Raw genomic sequence first — 20,871 nt, 5'->3', positions numbered from 1 at the left:
CAACCGAAATGGGCTGGGTACCTGGCTGTAGGTCTATAGTGAACTTGACTTCCCTGTCCACTGGCAGACCGTGCAGTTCGTCCAGAAACACATCTGGAAGTCTCGGACTACCGGGATATGTTGAATACAAATTTTTTTCTTGGGTTTGCCTAGTCAGAGAAAATAGCAAGATCAAGGCACTAGAAGTTAAGAAAAGTTGCCATCAAGGAATAAGTACTAAATGATTTTATTAATTTGTAAATGGCTCCTCGTTAGGAGGATTAAATAAAACTTTCTTGTTAAAGCAATCTATGGTAGCGTGATGCGCCGCTAGCCAATCCATTCCTAAGATTACATCAAAATTCCCTGTATCTAACCCTATCAGGTCTACACTCAGTTTTCTATTTGCTATCTCCACGGCACAAGCCCTATAGATAACTTTTCCTAGTAGTGTTTCACCCCCAGCAGTAGAGACAAACAACAATGAATCAAGTTTATCAGGCGATACATTAATTTTGGAAGCAAAAACATGTGAAACAAAGGAATGCGATGCACCAGTGTCAAATAAAACATGAGCAATATGATCACAGATAATATACATACCATGTACCACATTCGGGTCGGCGTCGGCATCCCGCTGGGTAAGGTTGTAAGCTCTGCCCTGGATAGGAGGCCTACCTTGATTTTGGTTTCTCGGGCATTCTCTTGCATAATGCTGGGCACTGCCACATATGCGACAGGTGTTGTTGAGGCGGTAGCATGGTCGGTCCCCGTGATCTCTGTCGCAGTGCTGACAGATTTTTCCATGTGCTGCCCCTTGTGCCTGAGGAAGGGCCTGGATGGCTGGTATGGGCCTCTTATTTGGTTGGGCAGGCGCAGTAGGTGCTGGCCTGCAGAACGGAGCTGAGGGTCGGGAACTCCCCGCTGGCTGAGGGCGGGTGTTGAAGCTCCCTTCTATGATCTGTGCCTTTGCTAGAACTGCTAAATATGTCTTGAGCTTCAGCACCAACAAGTGTTGCCTGATCTCCGGGCGGAGGCCCCACTGGAATCTCCTGGCCTTTCAGCCCTTATCTATCAATGTCTCTGGGGAGTATCGGCCCAGCTCTAGAAACTTACGAGCATATTCCGATACTGTCATGTTTCCCTGGATCAGTTGAACAAACTCCATCTCTTTTAGGTGTCGGATGTGCTCAGGGAGATACTCTGCATGGAAGGCTGCTAAGAACTACTCCCAAGTGACTGGTGTAGGCAGGGTGATCTGCTTGATTTCCCACCAACGACCTGCTTCCCCTACCAGCATGTAGGAAGCAAAGGCAACTCTTAGCTCAGGAACCACTCCCAAGGTCTTGAAAGCTCTCTCTGTCTCCGCCAGCCAGTACTGGGCATCTTCAAAAGAGGATCCCCTTACAAAAATGGAAAGGTTTAGTCTCCTGTACCTCTCTATGTAGCCCGGGTCGATCAAGTAAGAAGCTGGATCCCGTAGAAGAGGGATTGAGCCTGGCTGGGGATAGACTGGGGGGGCCCTGTGGTGGCAGTTGCTGATATGGTGGGGGCACCAGATTGTACTGTGGCGGTGCTGGGCAGTACGTTAGCTGGGGCACTGGTTCATACTGCAGCGGTTGTGTCGGGTGGTACTGTGGTGGAGCGGGCTTGTGCCGAGGTGGCTCCAGATCCGCTTGCTGTAGCGGTGGCTCAACCCGTGGTAGTGGGGGAAGTTCGGGTAACTCCCTTCTCTCCTCTCGACCTTGTTGGGCGACCATGATCCTTTCCAGCATCTCGAATATTCTGTCCACATCTTCCCAGAGCGAATCATCCCCAGCTACTTGGTTTAGTGGGAGTCTTCCTCTCCTCATTTCTTTACACTTGCATTTCACACTGAAGAGTTGAGTAACGATTTATCGGTGAGTATTTCTCTAAGCATTATTGTGCAAGGGATGGGTCCGATGAACGCAGCTCTGATACCAACGGTAACGGCCCCGAAATTTAAATGAAGATGTATGTATTAAAAATCTTAAATGCGGAAGCGTAATAAAAATTTTGATTAACATCCCTTACACAATAACTTAAAACGTACTCAAAACATGAAAGAATAAGCTAATTAAAAGAGATACTCGAAACAAAAACTATAAATAGAACTATAAAGTCTTTAGGTGTCTAACTCGCTGTCTTCCTGTGGAACGGGCTCGGGAACTCCTTTTTCCTGATCTGAAATGGTTAAATAAAGAATGAGCTACACTACCCCAGTAAAGACATCACACTATCTCACTGTCACAGGAGTAAAGGTCGGTAGAAAACAAAAACAACTAATGGAGCATAATCTATAACAAACTCATTTATTAACATAAAAACATTTACTGTCCAATTACCTCGGTGAGATTCATGAAAATAACATATGAAAACAATAACATCATAACCATCATAAAATCATATCGACTTTGTAACAGAACACGTCATACTTTGCACTTCAATAATCAGACATAAATTTCCTCTTTTACCAGCCTACTTGTATCCATGGGGATCCATAGGGGGTCCCCCCTACGCGTGAACCATTAACATTAATAACCTGATTCCAGGGCCGTCCCCATACCCCGTCCGGTATGGGCACTAAAACCATAAACCTAAATACTCCGTCTGGTATGAGGGTGAAACTGGCCGTCCCCATACCCCATCCGGTATAGGCGCCAAAACACATAAGGTCTCCATACCCCGTCCGGTATGACAGACCACGTTCCCGGTAGGGTTCCCTACGGACCCGGTCCGTCCACCATCTCCCAGGATATCTAGTCAGGCTATCCACATTATCCATTTATCAATTCACATAACCTTTTTACCCTTTTTCTTGGTCTCAATCATCCAATTATACACGAACATGTAAACCAGTAATTAACACCAAACAAGACAACACAGTATCGGGTTCACCATAATACAAACCATAATAAAAAAAACTATGATTCATGCATACGAGACCATAAAATAAATACATCAAATATCATACTGCATTTAATACTGAAAAATAGATCAAACAACAACTGACAATAATGTATCAGATTCGGGCTCCATTGGCAACCTCAATCAATTATACATATCTATAAAGTCACAAAATACCGATTAATTATTTATTAAGCTTTAATGTCGTGATAAGAGGTAGGGTGAGAGATCCTTACTTATTTCGGGTCTGAAATCGGCTCTACAGTGCGCCTACGGGCTGTCCCTAAATTTCTTGAATTTTTTTACCGGGAAACTGAAACGCACTACCGGTACCTGCACGTGTCCAAAAAAAAATCACAAATCAGACTTAGGGCCTCTTTCGGCCAATATCGAAATTCCGGCACGGCGGAGCCGCCGTGCTCCGGCGACGGTGCCGCCGCCTTCGGCGGCGATCCGAATTCGTCTAAACTTGCATCGATCCCTGCGATAAAACAACCCTAGGGCCCTCGGTGGGCCAAAAAATCACAAAAAACCGAGACTTACCGGCAGCGGTGCTCTCGGGTGCGACGGCTTCTCCGGCGCAAGTTGTGTTTTGATATTTTGCTCCGGTCAACCTGCAGAGAAAAGGACGGTGATCACAATGGTATAAAAATTGCATCAAACGGAGACCGGGAAGGGCCTCATCGGAGGCAAAAACAAAGGGAAGTCGCAGCGGCGCCGCTGGACTTCGGCGGGGTTTTTCGGCCGATTGACCGGTGGTTTGGCTCCGGTTTGGCCATAGGCGGATTCAACATCGAAAAACGAGCCAGGAGAAGAAAATTTACCTCGATTGACGATCGAAAAATTCTCCGGTGCGGCGGCGGCCGGCTCCTCCGGCATCAGGTTCTTCTTATCCGGCGAGGCACTGGTGATTAGGGTTTTGTGGTCGGGTGTGGGTGAGGTTATTTATACCCTTCCCCTTTTAATCTCAACTGTCCATCAAGATTTAATCTGAACCGTCTGATCGTCATTTATTTGGGATTAAATCTGGGCCGTCCATCGCGATGCGATCTGGGCCGTCCGTACGCGTGAGATCTGGGCCTTCCGTGCGGACATTTGATCTGGACCGTCTGATTGTGCGCACGTGGATCGCCCACGTGGCCCATCCCGTGTCAGCGTTCCTTGCCACGTGGCGTATCTTGGTTGGCGGGGGCTGCTGACGTGGCACAACTTTTTCAAATTGCGTTTTGACCTCCAATTTTCGATTTTCTTTTCAAAAACACCCACAGAATCCAAATTTTCATCCTTTTTTTCCAAAATCAATTTCAATTAAATCCAAAAAATAATTTTACCCTATTTTATCATTATTATTACTTTTATTTTCATTAAATTAAATTAAATTAAATTAAATTAAAATCTTATAAATTAAATATATAAAAAATTAAACTAAAATTCAAATACAAAAATAAAAAATAATAATTTGGGTGTTACAAATCTGATACTCGTTAGGAGGTGTAGTAGACAGCTCGACATCTCGAAATACCAATTCATGTAAGAATCCTCACTCTATTCTCCGTTAAGGTAAATTGAGGCTTAACGATATATAATTTTGTATTTTTTTATGAAAAATTAAAAAATCTTAAAAATAATTACATGTTACTACTGGAGGCGAAACCGATTACATCACAATTGTCTTAATTTCTTATTTATTTTCTTGTACTATCATACTTGCTTGATTTTCATATAGTACATATTATTAATTTATAGTTTAATAGTCTTATCAACTTATATGGTTGTTTTGGTTATATACCGTCGGTATAAATATAGTTTAATTGATATGTGAATATGATATGATATATTGGTATGCGTTTGTTGATTGTTTGTTGATGAAAATTTGTATGTAAAAGACTTGCTAGTTACTTAAGAGAAAGGGTAGACAAGTCTGGTGCATAGGAAATCCTACCGTGAATGTTATTTCAGTCGGATGAAGTTGGGAAGTCCCTTATCAGAAAAGTTTGGGAGATATAGTTCACTCTCATTTTGGACGGAGTATTGAGGCAAATGAATATTTGGCGCCCGTTACCGGACAGGGTATGAGGACGAATGGTTAATTTTAAAATTGGATATTGGGTTCACGAGTAGAGATGGACATCCCTATGAACCCTTAGGGGTACCAGTAAGCGGATAAGAAATGAAAATTATTATATCTTGTTCTCTTATACGTGAAATTAAAAAGTAATATGGATATGGGTCTTCACAGGTTATTTTTGGAAAACTCATTAAGGTAAGTATCAGACAAACGTCTTCAAGTTTTAAGGTATTTAAATAAAGAAATGGCTCCATTAGTTATTTTTTTGATTTTTACCAATCTTCGATTTTTCGTATATGTGATTAATGTGATATTCTTACTAGGCTAGTGTAAATTACCTTTTCATTAACCATTTCAGATAAAGAGAATCAGGATTCAGATCCCAATCAGCAAGAGGGTTGTGAGTAGTTCACCACCCGAACTCCTTCAAGGGCTAGTAAAGGTTGTCCTATAGTACTTTTGTATTCGCTCTTCTTTTTATTTTTTAATTACCGTTTGTCTTTCAAAAGGGATATTCTCGTAATTCTATTAGGCATTCTAAATTATTATGTAAGGAATGTAAACTTTAACTCTATTAATCGCTTTCGTAGTTAATTTTATGAATTCATTTCCCTTAAAGTTCTGAGTTTTTACAAAATTAATTTAATTTATCAAAATGTTAGATATTTTATAAATTTATAATTATTAATAAAATATTTGTCAAATTCAAAATACATTTTCATACGATGAAATAGTATGGGTATAGCATCTTGATAAATAAAACATTATCACCACAAATCATACTATACACAGTCGAATTATTAAAAATCTATTAAAAAAATAATCTTTTGGATAACATAATTCTTTTTAAGTTCTTACTATGTTTTATCTTCTATTATTCTTGAGTTAATCAAGTTAAGGGCTGCAAATTTCACACCATTTCAATTATATTATATGTGTTAGTAGAAATTAACACATTCAATTTTTTTTTTGAAGTATTTATCATTTTTAGGTTTTGGTAATTTTGGACGTTATAGGACAAAGTTTGAGAAAGATATTATAAGATGATTAACTAAAGAATATGATGAAATTAGTTGTAATACCGAGAATTAATTTTAAAAATTTAAAATTAATGTATAAAATATAATTTTTTAATTTATGAATTTTATTTAATGTAAAAATTAGGAAAAAATGGATGGATGATGAAATTGAAAATAATTTTTTGAAAAAATGGGTGAAAATTTGGATTCTGATGCTGTTTTTGAAAGAAAAATAAAAAACTGAGGGTTAAAATATAATTTAAGAAAAATGTTCAACGTATGACCGTTCAGTCAGCAGCCCCGACGAACCGGAGCTTGCTGTGTGACAGGCATGCTGGCGCGGTGCCATGCAGAAGGCCACGCTGGTAATCCGTGTACTCGCAATCGGACGGTCTAGATTTGTTCCTACGCGTGTAGACTGTCGGATCCGTTCCCTCCTCAGGTACGATCGGACGGTCGCGATCAAATACAATGAACGGTGCAGATTCATTTTTTCTTTAAACGCGATCATACGGTTAAGATCAAATCGCGATGAACGGTTCATATTCATTTCTTCATTAAATGCAATCGGACGATTAAGATCAAACGCGATAGATGGTTCAGATTAAAGGGAGATAGATATATATACCTCACTTCACACCAAACCTTAACCTTAGCTGCCAGCACCCCCACCAGAGAAGAAGAACCAGTCACCGGGAAGGGAGCCAATCACCTTCTGCCGTCACGTCGGAGCTACCTCCGACCGCCAAAAAAGGTAAAAATTATCCCAGTCACTTGAAATTTAATTTTGAACACACGCATGGCCAAATCAGAGCCAAAGGACCGATGGATGAGTCGAAAACTGCGGATAAGTAGAAAAAACTAAAAATTGCTTCTGATGAGCCCCTTCCTGATTTTCATTTCGTGTAATTTTTTCACAATTATAATCACAATTTCTTTTTCTACAGGTTGACTGAAGCAAAACACCCAACTGTGAAGGTGAGCTGGTAGAGTCGCCGCACCGAAAAATCTCGCCACCGGTGAGTTTTTATTTTCTGACTTTTTTCGGCCAACCGAGACCCCTTAACATGTTTTCTTGCAGAGATGAGTATCAAACCTGCCGAAATCGGCCAAAACTGACCGAAAATAGCTAGTACGGGCAAATCACCGCTGCGAGCGACAGTGCCGTCGCCGGAGCACGGCGATGCCGCTGTGCCAAAATTTTGAAATTGGTCGGAAAGGATTTCTAACACTGATTTTAGATTTTTTAGGCTATTTCTAGGTACTCGAAGCGTGTTTTAATCTCCAAACGAAAATTTAGGGAACCCGGAGACCGCAGTAGGTGCAACTAAAAATTTAGCATTTTGAACACTGATTCGAGTAAGAATCTCTCACCTTATTATATATTATGGAATTGAAGTTTAATTATCGATAATATAATATTTTGTAAAACTTAGAAAACTCTGATAATTAATTATAAATTACTAATGGAGTCGGAATTGGTTATTCATTACTATTTGTGCTGTTTTAACTGATTGTTTGATTTTATAATTTCGAATGCATGATTATACACTAGAATTGGTAAGATGATTCGCTTGTATTTCCTTGATGCATGTATTTCTTGTTTTGTGTGATTTATAGTTAAATTGTGAAACTGAAAATTAGATGTAAACGAGAAATTGCTTGATTTATTGAATGAATAAATGGTAGCCTTACTGGATATTCTAATATATGGTAGACAGATCGGGTACATAAGAAACTCTACTGTGAACGTTGCCTCATACCAGACGGGGTATCGAGAATTGGTATTTTAGCGCTCATACTAGACGAGGTATGAGGATGACCTGTTTCACCCTCATACAGGATGAGGTATTGAGAAATGATATTTTTGGTGTTCATACCGGACGGAGTATGGGGACAGCCGGTTAGTTAAAAATGTTGAATAATAGAAACATTCCTATGGACTCTCATGGATAACAGTAAACAGATAAAAGAGAAAATTGTTATTTTGACTGATTGAATATGAGATTAAGATGTTGGTTATGTTATTGCCTCTATATGTCAGTTTTAAAAATCTCCTAACGGTAAGTATGCAGTAAATGATTTTATTTATGATAAATGAATTTACTTAAATTAAGAGATCCGTTAGTTGTTTTCATAATTTTTACCAACATTCATTTCAATATCTGTGAGTTGTGTAACATTCTTACTGGGTTAATATACCTCACTCTTTCATTAACCATTTCAGATCAGAAGAACCAATATCCAAATTTTGATGCCTAAGATAATTGTGAATATGATGCCTAATTGTTTACTTTTCATTTATTTTTTTAATTTTTTATTATTTTTTTAAAATGGTCGTTTTCGTAACCCTATTAGGTAATTCGAATTATTATGTAAGGAATGTAAATACTAACTTTATTGTTTTGGTTCCGCATTCAATTCATAATTTATTTTCTTTTTAGATCCGAGTCATTACATTAGTAGAAATAAATTACAAAATAAAATATTTCATTTTATTTGGATAGAATAATAACAAAAATAGGAGTAAAGTGTGGAAAGTAAGAGAAAAAAAAAAGTAGTAATATCTGAAAATTAAAAAAAGGGTACTAAAAATAAATGAAGATAAAATTTTAACAGTTTAAATAAGAAAAATAGTTTAATAATTAATAAATAAATAGATATTCTCTTTTTTTTTTTTTTTCTGTTTTCCTTTTTCTTTTTTACTGAAGTTCTTCATGCCCCAAATATTCCCTTCGTCACTCCCCTCCCAAAGTTGCGAAGTTATGGGGAGGTTGGCAAGACCTCCCTTTACCTCGTTCTCTGCAACTCCTCCACGATTCCTCCATTCTTCTATCTCTTACAATCTTCCAAAAGATAAAATTGGCAATGCACCAGAAACATACCTTTCTCTCTTACACAAAAACTTGCTGACTCACAAAACCACCCAACAGCTCCACACTCACTTTCTCATCTCTGGCTCCCTAGACCATCTCCCCAACTCCTTGCTACTCTTCAACTCTCTGCTTCGATCCTATGTCCACAACGAAAAGCCCCAAGAAGCTTGTTTGTTTTTTAAACATCGACAGCGACATGTCCATCTTCACGTTCCCGCTTCCCCGACTCAGTCCTTTGATACCTTTACTTACGCTTTCCTTATAAAAGCCAGTGCTTTTTTATGCTGCTCCATCTTGGGAAGACAGTTGCATGCTTCAACAATGAAAGTGGGTTTTCAGTTTCATATCTATGTACAAACTTTTTTGGTCGATATGTACGCAGCTTGCGGAGATTTGGTTGATGCAAGGAAAGTGTTCTATGAAATGCCTGAGAGGAACTCGGTCACGTGGAATGCTATGATCACTGGTTTAGTTAAATGGGGTGAGCTTGAAATGGCGCGTAGTCTTTTTGAAGAGATGCCGGATAGGACTGTTGTGTCGTGGACGGGTATCATTGATGGTTATACGAGGATGAATAAGTTTGATGAAGCTATAACTTTGTTTCGAAGAATGGTTGTTTTTGAAGGTATAAAACCTAGTGAAATTACAATCCTGGCCATTTTACCAGCCATTTTCAGTAAGGGAGATCTTAAAATGTGCCAGTCAGTTCATGGTTACGAGGAGAAAAGAGGCTTTAATGCATTTGATATTCGTGTTATGAATGCACTAATTGATGCCTATGCTAAATGCGGATGCATAGTGAGTGCATCAAGATTCTTTGAGGAAATATCATCAAAGATAAGAAATTTGGTTACATGGACATCGATGATTTCCGGGTTTGCAATGCATGGAATGGGGAAAGAAGCTGTAGATTGCTTTGCAAGGATGGAGAAAAATGGTCTCAAGCCAAATCGAGTAACATTTTTAAGTGTCTTGGATGCTTGTAGTCATGGAGGACTGGTTGAAGTGGGGCTCAAGTTTTTCCAGAAGATGGTTATCGAAGGTCAAGTTTTACCGGACATTAAGCATTATGGGTGTCTAATAGATGTGTTGGGAAGGGCAGGGAGGTTAGAAGAAGCAGAAAAGCTGGCTCTGGAAGTTCCTGATAACATTGCTAATGTTGTGATTTGGAGAATACTTTTGGGTGCTTGTAGTTTTCATGGTAATGTTGAGATGGGTGAAAGAGTTACACAGAAGTTATTGGAGATGGAGAGAAGTTATGGAGGGGATTATGTGCTTATGTCAAACATTCTTGCTGGTGTTGGGAGGTTTAGGGACAGCGAGAGATTGAGGATCACAATGGATCAAAGGAATGCTTACAAAATTCCGGGGCAGAGTTTGGTATGACTGGACCTACAAGTGAAATTGATTTAGTAGACTCGTAGACACAGAGTTACTTGCATTACAAGTTTAACAAACTGGCTGAGATTGCTAGGAATAAGCTTTTCAAGTCGCATCTTCAAGTATTCCTTTTGTGGCTTTAATATGATTCAAGAGTCACAGATGACTACAAATGGCATGGCAGCCAACTTTCTTAAATGATTGCATCAAGGAGAATCTCAATAATAAGGTGTGGTATGATTCTCATCCTAATCTGAAGATTAGTGCTTTAACACTGTGACTACAGGTTACTGTGATTTCTGTTGTTACTATGAGCCTAACAAGTCTTTCAAATTCCAGGTCAGATTTCGATATTATCCTCATTTTAGTTAGGCTATGCTAAGAATAATTCTAAAATTTATGTAGAATTCATTACTAAATCTCACACTTATTTTAACTAGAAGATAATGAGATTACTATCTAAAATCATGAAATGGAATTCCATATGGGATTGTAACAATATATCATAATTTCATCAATTTTGTTGAATTTTGAAATATATTGCTCCAATTTCACTTGGAGTTCCTTATATTAAAATTTTATCATCCTAATACAATTTATACTTTCTTTTAGATAAACTAAATACTAAATTTGGATTTGCTCATGAACTCTACATCATTTCTGGATTGGTTTTTGTCATGAATAATTGAGTTGTATTCTCAGGGAATATTACGTCCTTATATATACAAGTTTTAGGGATAAGAAAAAGTAAAGTTACAATAACTACAAATGGTGTATTTTATTTTAGTACCTTTTAACCTAATATAATCCTATTTATATATAAAGTACATTCTTTAACAGCTTTAAACATAGTCTAAGAAATTTCTTCTTGGAGCTGCTTGGATTAATGCAAGCTTAGATGATTGATCCAACGTAATTTTCAATATTTTGATGTTTGCAAGCATTTTTGGATTTATTTTAAGTGATGAAGGGATTAACTATTGACGAATTTGCATGCTGTAAATTGCTTGGTGATGCCACAGGCTGAGGAGAATGAACTCACACATGAAGCAGATGAGTCACTGGCTTGTGGGGGAAAGGTGTTGCACGATAATAAAGATGCTTGTTCCTGTAGAAAACTATATTATAGTAAAGGTTTAACCTTCCTTGCAAGGTTACCTTTATTGGCATATTGTTTGATTTTCGAGAAACTCTGAGAAAGAAAACCAATTCTGAATCTTTGGTCTTCCATTCACTAGGTATGAAATCTGGATTGCTAATACTAAAAAGTTGTATTCTTTAGATATGATATGATTTAAATTATCAAAGTTGTGTTGCCAATATAACACGTGGTATTGCAGCTTGAGACTGGAGAAAGTTGGAGAGGCTATGATTTCTCATTTCAAATATTCCTGCTGAAGATTATTAATCCTTCTCCCAAAGTAGATATAGGTTATGAAGGCTAGTATATCACTTTAGCACTCTGTCCCCATGTTATAATTCTTCTTTACATATCTTTCTTCTTTCTGGTACCCACTTCAGCTAGTGTGCCAATCAGTGTTCGGTTTTTGCTTTAACTTCACAGGAACTTTAGTGATATGCTTTGATACACAGAAATTCTCTGATTTGTCTCTTTCAAGAAAATTCTTTGGATGAGACCCAACTCTAATTCCATTTCTCATCACCTAGATCATTTCTTCCACCCCCTTCCGGATGGTGTATCTATAGATAATATGTATGGTAGATACTGTGGATATGGTGCTTATCAGTCGAGCTGCCAAGCTTCTGATGCCCTTAAAAGAAAAAAAGAAAAGAATCTCTTATGGTACCTGCTTCTTATGGCTGAGCACCCACTATACTACACCATCAGTTGTACACAAATTTGAGGATAGAAACGTTTTGCTTGGATTCTTATTGACCAGATAGAACTGGTGATTTTAATTTCTTATTTCACTGTAAATCTAGTAGGAAATATAGCACACTTGATTCTGATTTTGTAAGAATCTTCAATGTCTCGTGGAATTTCTTGAATGGAAGTCTGTATGCTTATAGCTTCTCTTCAGCACTTGGTATTGATATTTTGTATTGGTATGTAATGAATTGCAGTCACTTGGTGATAATGCAATATCATGAAATCAGGGGATTATTTATGGTTTTCCCCCTTCAAGAATCAAGATGTGGGATAATCTTCTCCAAGTTGCCCGATTCTGGATCAGAATCTAAAATGATTTGGGAATATGATCTTGCCTATGGTGGTCTTGGGATATTCTTCACTGCAAATATGATTAGTCAATTTTGTATTGTTTTTGAAATCAGTCATCAACATCAGTACAAGAGACAAATTTAAAGATGGTAAATTTAAGGGTATTACGAATGAATCTTCATATACAGTCATTCAGTAGAAAAGGACGTGAAGTTGTTGGACAGTAACTCAAACAGACCTTAACTGATGAATTACAGCTTATATACATGCATATTCTATCTAGCATACCTCCATGCAAGTTTCAATTCTTATTAATTAAGAATTTGAAAATGAATTGGGAATTCAGAATTACAACAAACTAGATACCATAGACTTGAAGGATCTTTGGGTTAATTAATTTATTCAAGTATATATTGGAGAATATTGTGATTGCCAAAACTAGCCTGCAGAGAAAACATACTGCACAAAAATAGCCACCTAATGCCAAATTCCCAGGGCAATGGCGATGCTAAACAATAGCAAGAGTGTAACATTTCCTCCCGGTAGAATGGACTTCCTGCAAAACCCAACCAACTCTTTTAGATGCAGCCAATGTTCCATCATAAATTCATTAGAACAAGACTTTTAGAAGAGCTAGATAGACTAGATAGGTGCCTAAGAATTGATGGGAATACCTGAGCTTCTTCCTAGATTGCTGTATATATGCCATAGCTGGAGGAAGGATACCAAACAAAAAACAATTGGCATAAACCCCAGCAAAATCCAGAGCTCTTGAAAAAGTCGAGCGAAAGAAAGGTGCAATAACAGCTGGAACACCCAGCAGAAGAGGCATTACAAACATTTCAATAGAATCAAATCTAAGGTTTGGTGTCAGCTTTACATCTGAGGCAGTAAACGCCTTGTTGTCGTTATATGAAATCTTCCCTACATTGCCAATTTCACGGTTCCCAGCAGAATAAACTGCAAACCCAACTTTTCCTTTTCCATTTTCATTAGAAATTTCACATTTCTCAAATATCTGTTTCAAGGTATCCATAAGTTGTTTTGGGAAGCTAACAGCATATCCTATCAAGCTTGTGGCCAGGGCAGAGAATGCGAAGCCTTGAACAGCTGACAAAGCATAAGGATTTACAGAAAGCAAGAGGGATATGGGGTCAGAGGAGGTGGTGGCTGGGTTGGTCCCTGCAAGCCCTAAAATAATCAAATTCCACGATAGAACCATAATCAACGGAACAACTCCACCAACTAGTATAGCTTTCCTAGCCTCAGATACAGAGTTTCCAGCAATCTTGCAAATGAATGGTGTGATAACATGGAAGCCTAATGTGAGAACGGTAACAGGAATAGCAGGCAAAATCAATGAGATACTCCATGATGCACGGGCAAAGGAACCCAACAGATTAGCTCTTGATATAAATATTCCAATGGCTACAAGTGAAGTTATGGAGAAAAGCATGAGAACACACAACAGTCGGTTTGCAGCATCAATGAACTTAAATGGGAAGAACATAATCACAATTCCAGCTGCCAGAGGAAACAAGGAATGGGCCAAAACTAGATTCATCCATGGAAACCACTGAGAAACAATTGAACCAATGCCTGAAACACAAGCCACTAACAAAGCAAAACTCAAGCAAGCATAAACGACTGAAACAAAAGCACCAAAGTCATTCCCTAATGCTTTGGTTGCAAGGCCGGTGAAGCTCACCTCTGCCACAGCATCTTCCTCCATGGCTGCAAAACTGAGCTCTGCAACAAGAATGATTGAGGAGATAACATAAACCCAAGAAAGAACTATTGCAATGGTTGCTGGAAGTGGGCCAGATTTTAAGGTTGCAGCAGGCAGACCCAGCATACCAGGCCCTACTGCAGTGCCAATGATCAAACCAACTGCACCCCAGAAACTTTTTTCCTTACCACCTTCTCCAGTTTCTAGAAATTTCTCAGACCTCGTGGTTTTATCAACTTGACCACCACCATTAATGTCATCGGAAGAAGTAACAAGAACTGAAAGAGAATCGTGATTTGAAGCGAGAGGGTAAGTGGAGGAAATGGGTTGGTTCATTGACAATAGTTCAGGCTTGTGAGTGAGTGATTTGGGATGGGGAATGGAAAGAGAGAGTGTGTCAAGAATAGGGTTGTGGGGACGAAGATTGAATCTGGAAAATGTGACTGAGTTGGGTAAAGATGAATATTTGTGATGTGAAAGACGCATTGCTTAGATGAAAGATTTATGAGCAGAGGGAATCTGGGTGGGTGAGATACTTTGTCCCCCCCTCCCGTATAGCAAAATTTGAGGAACTCCAATAATAATTGTATAGCGAAGTTCTGATAAAGCCTTTGCTGTGTCAGATGAGAAATGACGCTAGAAACAGAATCTACGAACAAGAGAGTCAGACAGAGAGTTGAGCCAACGGGAGCTGACGGCTCCTGGCTTCTGGAGGTTAAATGTGCTTGTTTGGACACGGTAAAAATTCAATTCCCTATTAGGTTATAAAACAAAGGTAAGGCTTTTTTTTAGTACATTATTTTACTTAAGTACTCGATTAGCTAGGGTAATTTGTTTCTCTTGGACTAGTGGGCCAAATATCGATTTGTTTTTTTTTTTTTATAATAAATTTGATTCGGAATTTAGTTTATAATTTTTTCATATTTATTATAAATTTTTTTACGGAAAATCTTATGTCTCTTTCTTTTACGATTTTTTATTTTATTATTATTATTTTAGTTAATTGTATATTGATGTTTTATTTAAGATATTAATTGGTTAATTATTTTAAATTACGTAAGTAATTATATTTTTTTATTATAAATATTTATATAATCTTATTAAATTAAAAACTGTCAAGCTAACTCATAAATCAAAAAGTCATGACTTAAGAGAATGTAATATCTCTCCAGCAAAATTCAATCATTCTTGAATAATCACATCAAGAAAATTAGAGAATAACCATCCAAAATTAATACAAAATCTAGTATTTGTATGGTACAAATTATTAGAAATTTAAGTAGTAATTATTCGAACTAATAATTTATATTTAATAAAATAATTAAATAAATATAATATTTTAAAATAATTAAAATTTTAGAATATTTTCTTTAAAATGTCTAATACTATTTAAACCTATTATAATTATTATTTTTTAGTATTATGAAAAATTTTAATTATCTATTATTAAATGATCGACTAAATATCATAATACATTTTATATTATTATTTTCGTGTTAAATGTCATTATACTACTAATTACTAATTAACTACAAGATTAATACTCCTTTTATGTTATAAAAGATTAAACCTTCCATTTAGATTTTATATTCCCACGTAATTTATAAAATATGTGTTTTGATTCGAGTTGAATTTTTTTTTTTTTTATGTTTTCATGAAGTGAGGTTTATGTAAGATGAATGTAGTAATTATTAATATTTTTTTAAAAAAATTAATTAGTTGTACAATAGCTTTACAGTTAATTGTAATTTGTAAAGACTAATTCAAGGTGAAAATTGAATAACAATTTTCCTTGTTATATCTTCCTCAGAGAAATTTTATCTGCATCACCAAATTTGGCGCTAAAATCCATTAGAATTATAATGCCGCCCCATCGCCTCCTCCCTGCACCTCTTGTGGCTGCGCCGGCTCCTGCACCGTCTCCTCAGTCTGAGGAGAATGAAGGAACGCTTGAAGCTGATGAGTAAATGGTGCAACAAAGTGCTGCAAGATAGTGAGGATGCTTGTCCTGAACAGACCCATGAGGTCTGACTTCCACTGATTAGCCTCTTGTCTTGGTTAAGTTGATATTTGTAAGAGATTGAAATGCTTAGACGTGATGTTGGGTTGAATTATGGAAGTAGTGGGTGTTGCAGGATAATTTTGAAGCGGAATTTGAAGAAGCTGTGAGTGAGGTGAAACTTGGAGAGAGTTTGATTGTCCACTTCAAATATCACTGCAGCAAAGCTTATATCAAATCCTTCTTCTCTGGAGGGGAAACGTTATTACAAGCTCGTGTTGTGATATTAGTACTTTTGAGAATCACAGAAAAAAACCCATGTGATTGGTATGGATTATTCTTCAACAAGTGATTTTAGTAGTAGAAAAGGTAGTTTGTTGTTTGATTGTAACGTAGCAGTAGAAAAGATGAAAGAATGGAAGTATGTTAGTGAAAGGAAGCAGTCATGTATGGTGTTTTGAGTGCAATTTTGTTTGTCTGCTTCAAGTACTGGGCAATGGCTTTCATGTAAGCTGAAATTCATTTGCAAGTGAAAAAGAAAATCATTTCCATGGAACTGCAACCAAGGTTTGCCAGGCACAGTTTTATGAATAGGTGTTTCTATTCTCTTTTTGGGATATAAAGGCAGGTTTATGTTTTCTTGAAATTCATTATACTTTTCATATTTTAAATATAAGTTTCTATTATTATCTTTAGAAAAAATCCTAAGCGATTCCTCCATTCTTCCATCTCTCACAATCTTCCAAAAGACAGCGTTGGCAATGCAGCAGAAACATGCCTATCTCTCTTACACAAAAACTTGCTAACTCAACAAGCCACCCAACAGCTCCACACTCACTTTCTCATCTCTGGCTCCCTAGACCATCTCCCCAACTCTCTGCTACTCTTCAACTCTCTGCTTGAATCCTATGCCCTCAACGAAAAGCCCCAAGAAGCTTTTTTGCTTTTTAAACATGGACAACAGCATGTCCATCTTAACTTTCACGCTTCTCCGACTCAGTCCTTTGATACCTCTACTTGTGCTTTCCTTATAAAAGCCAATGCTTTTCTATGCTGCTCCATCTTGGGAAGACAGGTGCGTGCTTCGACAATGAAAGTGGGTTTTCAGTTTCATATCTATGTACAAACTTTTTTGGTCGATATGTACACAGCTTGTGGAGATTTGGTTGATGCAAGGAAAGTTTCTATGAAATGCCTGAGAGGAACTCGGTCACGTAGAATGCTATGATCACTGGTTTAATTGAATGGGATGAGCTTGAAATGACGCGTAGTCTTTTTGAAGAGCTGCTCGATAGGACTGTTATGTCGTAGACGGGTATCATTGACGGGTATATGAGGATGAACAAGTTTGATGAAGCTATAGCTCTGTTTTGAAGAATGGTTGTTTTTGAAGGTATAAAACCCAGTGAGATTACAGTCCTGGCCATTTTCAGTAAGGGAGATCTTAAAATGTGCCAGTTGGTTCACGGTTATGGGGAGAAAAGAGGCTTTAATGCATTTGATATTCGTGTTATGACTGCACTAATAGATGCCCATGCTAAATGTGGATGCATAGTGAGTGCGTCAAGATTCTTTGAGGAAATATCATCAAAGGAGAAATTTGTTTACACGGACATCTATGATTTCCGGGTTTGCAATGCATGGAATGGGGAAAGAAGCTGTAGATTGATTTGCAAGTATGGAGAAAAACGGTCTCAAGCCAAATCAAGTAACATTTTTAAGTCTCCTGGATGGTTATAGTCATGGAGGACTGATTGAACGGGGCTCAAGTTTTTCCAGAAGATGGTTAGCAAAAGGTCAAGTTTTACCGGGCATTAAGCATTATGGTTGTCTAATAGACGCACTGGGAAGGGCAGGGAGGTTGCAAGGTAAGGATGATATAGGTGATAGAGTTACCGGAAGTTATTGGAGATGGAGAGAGGTTATGGAGGGGATTGAGTGCTTATGTCAAACATTCTTGCTGGTGTGGGAAGGGTTAGTGACAGTGAAATGTTGAGGATCAGAATGGATCAGAGGAATGGTGTGACTGAAAGTACAAGTGAAATTCATTTAGTAGACTCATAGTCATAGAGTTACTTGCATTACAAGTTCAACAAACTAGCTAAGATCTCTAGGAATAAGCTTTTGGGATCGCATCCTCAAGTAATCCTTTTGTGACTTCCATCTTTTCGATGTAATCCTCAAGAAATCCTCAGGTTTATGAAAACATAAACCTGCTCTTAATATCCCAAAAAGTGAACAGAAATACCTATTCATAGACTGTGCTTGGAAAAACTTGGTCCACGTAAATGATTTTCCTATCATTGCAAATGATTTTCAGGTTACATGAAAGCCATTGCCCAACACTTGAAGCAGACAAACATTACACTCAACACCATACATGACTGGTTCTTTCCACTAATATACTTCCATGTCTTCCATCTTTTCTATTGCTACAGTACAATCAAACAACAAACTATCTTGTCTACGACTAAAATCACTGGTTGGTGGATTATCCATTCCAACCACATGGGGTTTTCCTGTGAATTTTCATAAGTACTGAAATCACTACATGAGCTTGTAATAACAGTTCCCTCCAGAGAGAAGGATTTGATACGCTTTGCTGCAGGGACATTTGAAGTGAACAATCAAACTCTCTCCAACTTTCTCCACACTCACAGCTTCTTCAGATTCTGATTCAAGATTATCCTGCAACCACTCACTACTTTCATAATTCAACTCAACATCACGTCTAAAGGTTTCAGTCATTCACAAATATCAACTTAACCAAGACAAGAAACTAATCAGTGGAAGTCAAACCTCATGTGTCTGTTCAGGACCAGCATCTTCACTATCTTGCAGCACTTTCTTGCACCATTTACTCATCTGCTTCATGCGTTCCTTCATTCTCCTCAGCCTCTGCCATTACCAAATTTTAACTCCTTAAATCTTTCACACAACAAAAAAAAGAAAGAAAAATCCACCAATTATATAAAGCACAATTATGTTGGAGCAGCTCCAAGAAGAAGGTTCTTGCCAAATCTTTGACTGAAAAATTGAAAACACCATGTGTACGACAAAGAATCACATCATAATGGAACAAGAATCAAAGTAATTTACCTTAGTATCGGGACTCTCCTCCTTGATGGAATCTTTTCCCATGGAAAATGTGTTAGCGGGCGACGGGTTCGGGTCGGACGCGGATCTCCTCAGAGAGGGCGGCAGTGGTGGCAATGCAGAAGGCCCACTTCCCTTTGGCGCAGAGAAGGCCACGGGAGCTGTCTCCTGATTGCTAGCTTCTATTCTTGGATTCTCTATAGGTGACTGTGTCGGTTCACCTGATCCGTGTCCACATGAAGGATCGAGGTAGGAGGGATAAGGATCTGAAATGGAACGATGAAGAACGGGGGTGGAGGGGTTGAGGGTGTGGGTGGGGTTAGAGAATGAAGCGAAGGGAAGGGAAATCTTGGAGAAGCCAAGAGGGGATAGGTTGGCGTCTTCTTGATGTGAGAAGAGTTTCTTGGATTTGGGTTGAGTGGAAAGGGAGGATTCAGGGGATGAGCGCTTCATGGTGGTGGTGGGGGTGGAGGCTGGGGCGCCGGCGTTGGAGACTGAGGAGACGGCGCAGGAGAAGTTGCAGCCACAAGAGGAGCAGGGAGGATACGATGCGGCGGCATTATAGCTGTTGATGCGGAGGAGGGATAAATCCACATTTTCTTGAAGATTGCCTACTACCAACTCATTCTTATTTTCATATTGAGTCATTGCTTCAAAGATCTTAAAGCACAGGATCTTTCACTCTGTAGCTTTTATTTATTTTTTTCTTTACTTGGAGAAGAAGACTGGGGAAAATGTAGAAGGAGAGAAGAGGAGACTTATAAAATGGATTCCCTTGGTTATCGTCAGATTACGAAGGAGAGCAGTTCGTTTTTGTTTGATTCTAACGGATTTGAGCGCCAATTTTGTGACACCAGTCGTCTTTGGTTTATCTGATAATCCATCGAAACCAATAGCCCGTCTAGCTCAGTAGGTAGAGCGCAAGGCTCTTAACCTTGTGGTCGTGGGTTCGAGCCCCACGGTGGGCGAGTTTATATTTTCTGTGGTCAACGGTTATTTTCTTTTTTACTTCTCTTAAAACAGTAGGATTTCCAATACATGTTTTAAACCTTTTTTTTTTTTCTTTACAAACATTTTGACCTTATCTTGTATTAGAAATACAATGTTTACATAGTATAATTTTATTTGAATTATAAATTTTGTATAAATAATAAATATTTAATACATAAATATTTGTAAATTACTTTTTTTTTAAATAACTAAAAATAGCACATAAATAAAATTTGCTTGTTAAAAAATAATATATTCTGTAGGAAACAATAAATATTTTTATAAAAAGTTAATAATATTTTTAACTAGTGTATTCTATTAAATTTGTCTTATTAATTTACTAATATAATACTTTTAAAATAAAAAATTATCACAGTTTATTTTTTTATTGTTCTACAATTTTTATTATTTCAATCTTGATTGTCCAATTTATAGTGAATCAATTAAACATAATATTACTTTTTATATTAAAATCACTTACAGAAAATTGGTATCATAGTGCTCTGATCCTTAAATTTAATCTAAAAGAAAATTATTTTGTTAATATTTTCAGCATATTCGCAACAATCCAACCCTCACAACAATCAAGCAGTACAATTCGCAAATCTGAGAAGACTGTGATCAT

General features: G+C 37.6%; 3 protein-coding genes, 1 non-coding gene and 1 pseudogene across 6 annotated transcripts; 3 read left to right on the top strand and 2 right to left on the bottom strand.

The window, feature by feature from the left end:
- The first annotated feature begins 8,682 nt into the window (after positions 1–8,682).
- On the top strand, positions 8,683–12,291 carry LOC110813982 (Pentatricopeptide repeat (PPR) superfamily protein). Of its 3 annotated transcripts, none has more exons than XM_088215322.1 (3): positions 8,683–10,479; positions 11,273–11,488; positions 11,591–12,291. In XM_088215322.1, exon 1 carries the CDS (start codon positions 8,712–8,714, stop codon positions 10,254–10,256), a length of 1,545 nt encoding a protein of 514 aa, XP_088071448.1. In that variant the 5' UTR covers positions 8,683–8,711; the 3' UTR covers positions 10,257–10,479; positions 11,273–11,488; positions 11,591–12,291. The 3 variants fall into 3 exon arrangements, with proteins under 3 accessions (XP_088071448.1, XP_088071449.1, XP_021896974.2); XM_088215323.1 differs by having other exon boundaries at positions 8,683–10,484; XM_022041282.2 differs by having other exon boundaries at positions 8,683–10,589.
- Positions 12,292–12,586: 295 nt separating this feature from the next.
- LOC110813981 (Tryptophan/tyrosine permease) lies at positions 12,587–14,996 on the bottom strand. Its single transcript, XM_022041281.2, has 2 exons — positions 13,107–14,996; positions 12,587–12,988 (listed from the first exon to the last, which is right to left on the bottom strand). Exons 1-2 carry the CDS (start codon positions 14,645–14,647, stop codon positions 12,910–12,912), a joined length of 1,620 nt encoding a protein of 539 aa, XP_021896973.2. The 5' UTR covers positions 14,648–14,996; the 3' UTR covers positions 12,587–12,909.
- A 1,609-nt stretch (positions 14,997–16,605) lies between these two features.
- LOC110813936 (pentatricopeptide repeat-containing protein At1g09220, mitochondrial pseudogene) lies at positions 16,606–18,224 on the top strand (annotated as a pseudogene).
- Positions 18,225–18,344: 120 nt separating this feature from the next.
- LOC110813935 (uncharacterized) lies at positions 18,345–20,070 on the bottom strand. Its single transcript, XM_022041226.2, has 3 exons — positions 19,260–20,070; positions 18,960–19,058; positions 18,345–18,848 (listed from the first exon to the last, which is right to left on the bottom strand). Exons 1-3 carry the CDS (start codon positions 19,902–19,904, stop codon positions 18,708–18,710), a joined length of 885 nt encoding a protein of 294 aa, XP_021896918.2. The 5' UTR covers positions 19,905–20,070; the 3' UTR covers positions 18,345–18,707.
- Positions 20,071–20,151: 81 nt separating this feature from the next.
- TRNAK-CUU (transfer RNA lysine (anticodon CUU)) lies at positions 20,152–20,224 on the top strand. Its single transcript has one exon. It is a non-coding gene; the product is annotated as a tRNA-Lys (tRNA).
- Positions 20,225–20,871: the final 647 nt, after the last annotated feature.

Source organism: Carica papaya, chromosome 3 (assembly GCF_054855325.1).
Source record: "Carica papaya isolate Zhongbai chromosome 3, ASM5485532v1, whole genome shotgun sequence".
NCBI classification, from domain to species: Eukaryota; Viridiplantae; Streptophyta; class Magnoliopsida; order Brassicales; family Caricaceae; genus Carica; species Carica papaya.
This window is presented reverse-complemented; position numbering and strand designations above follow the sequence as displayed.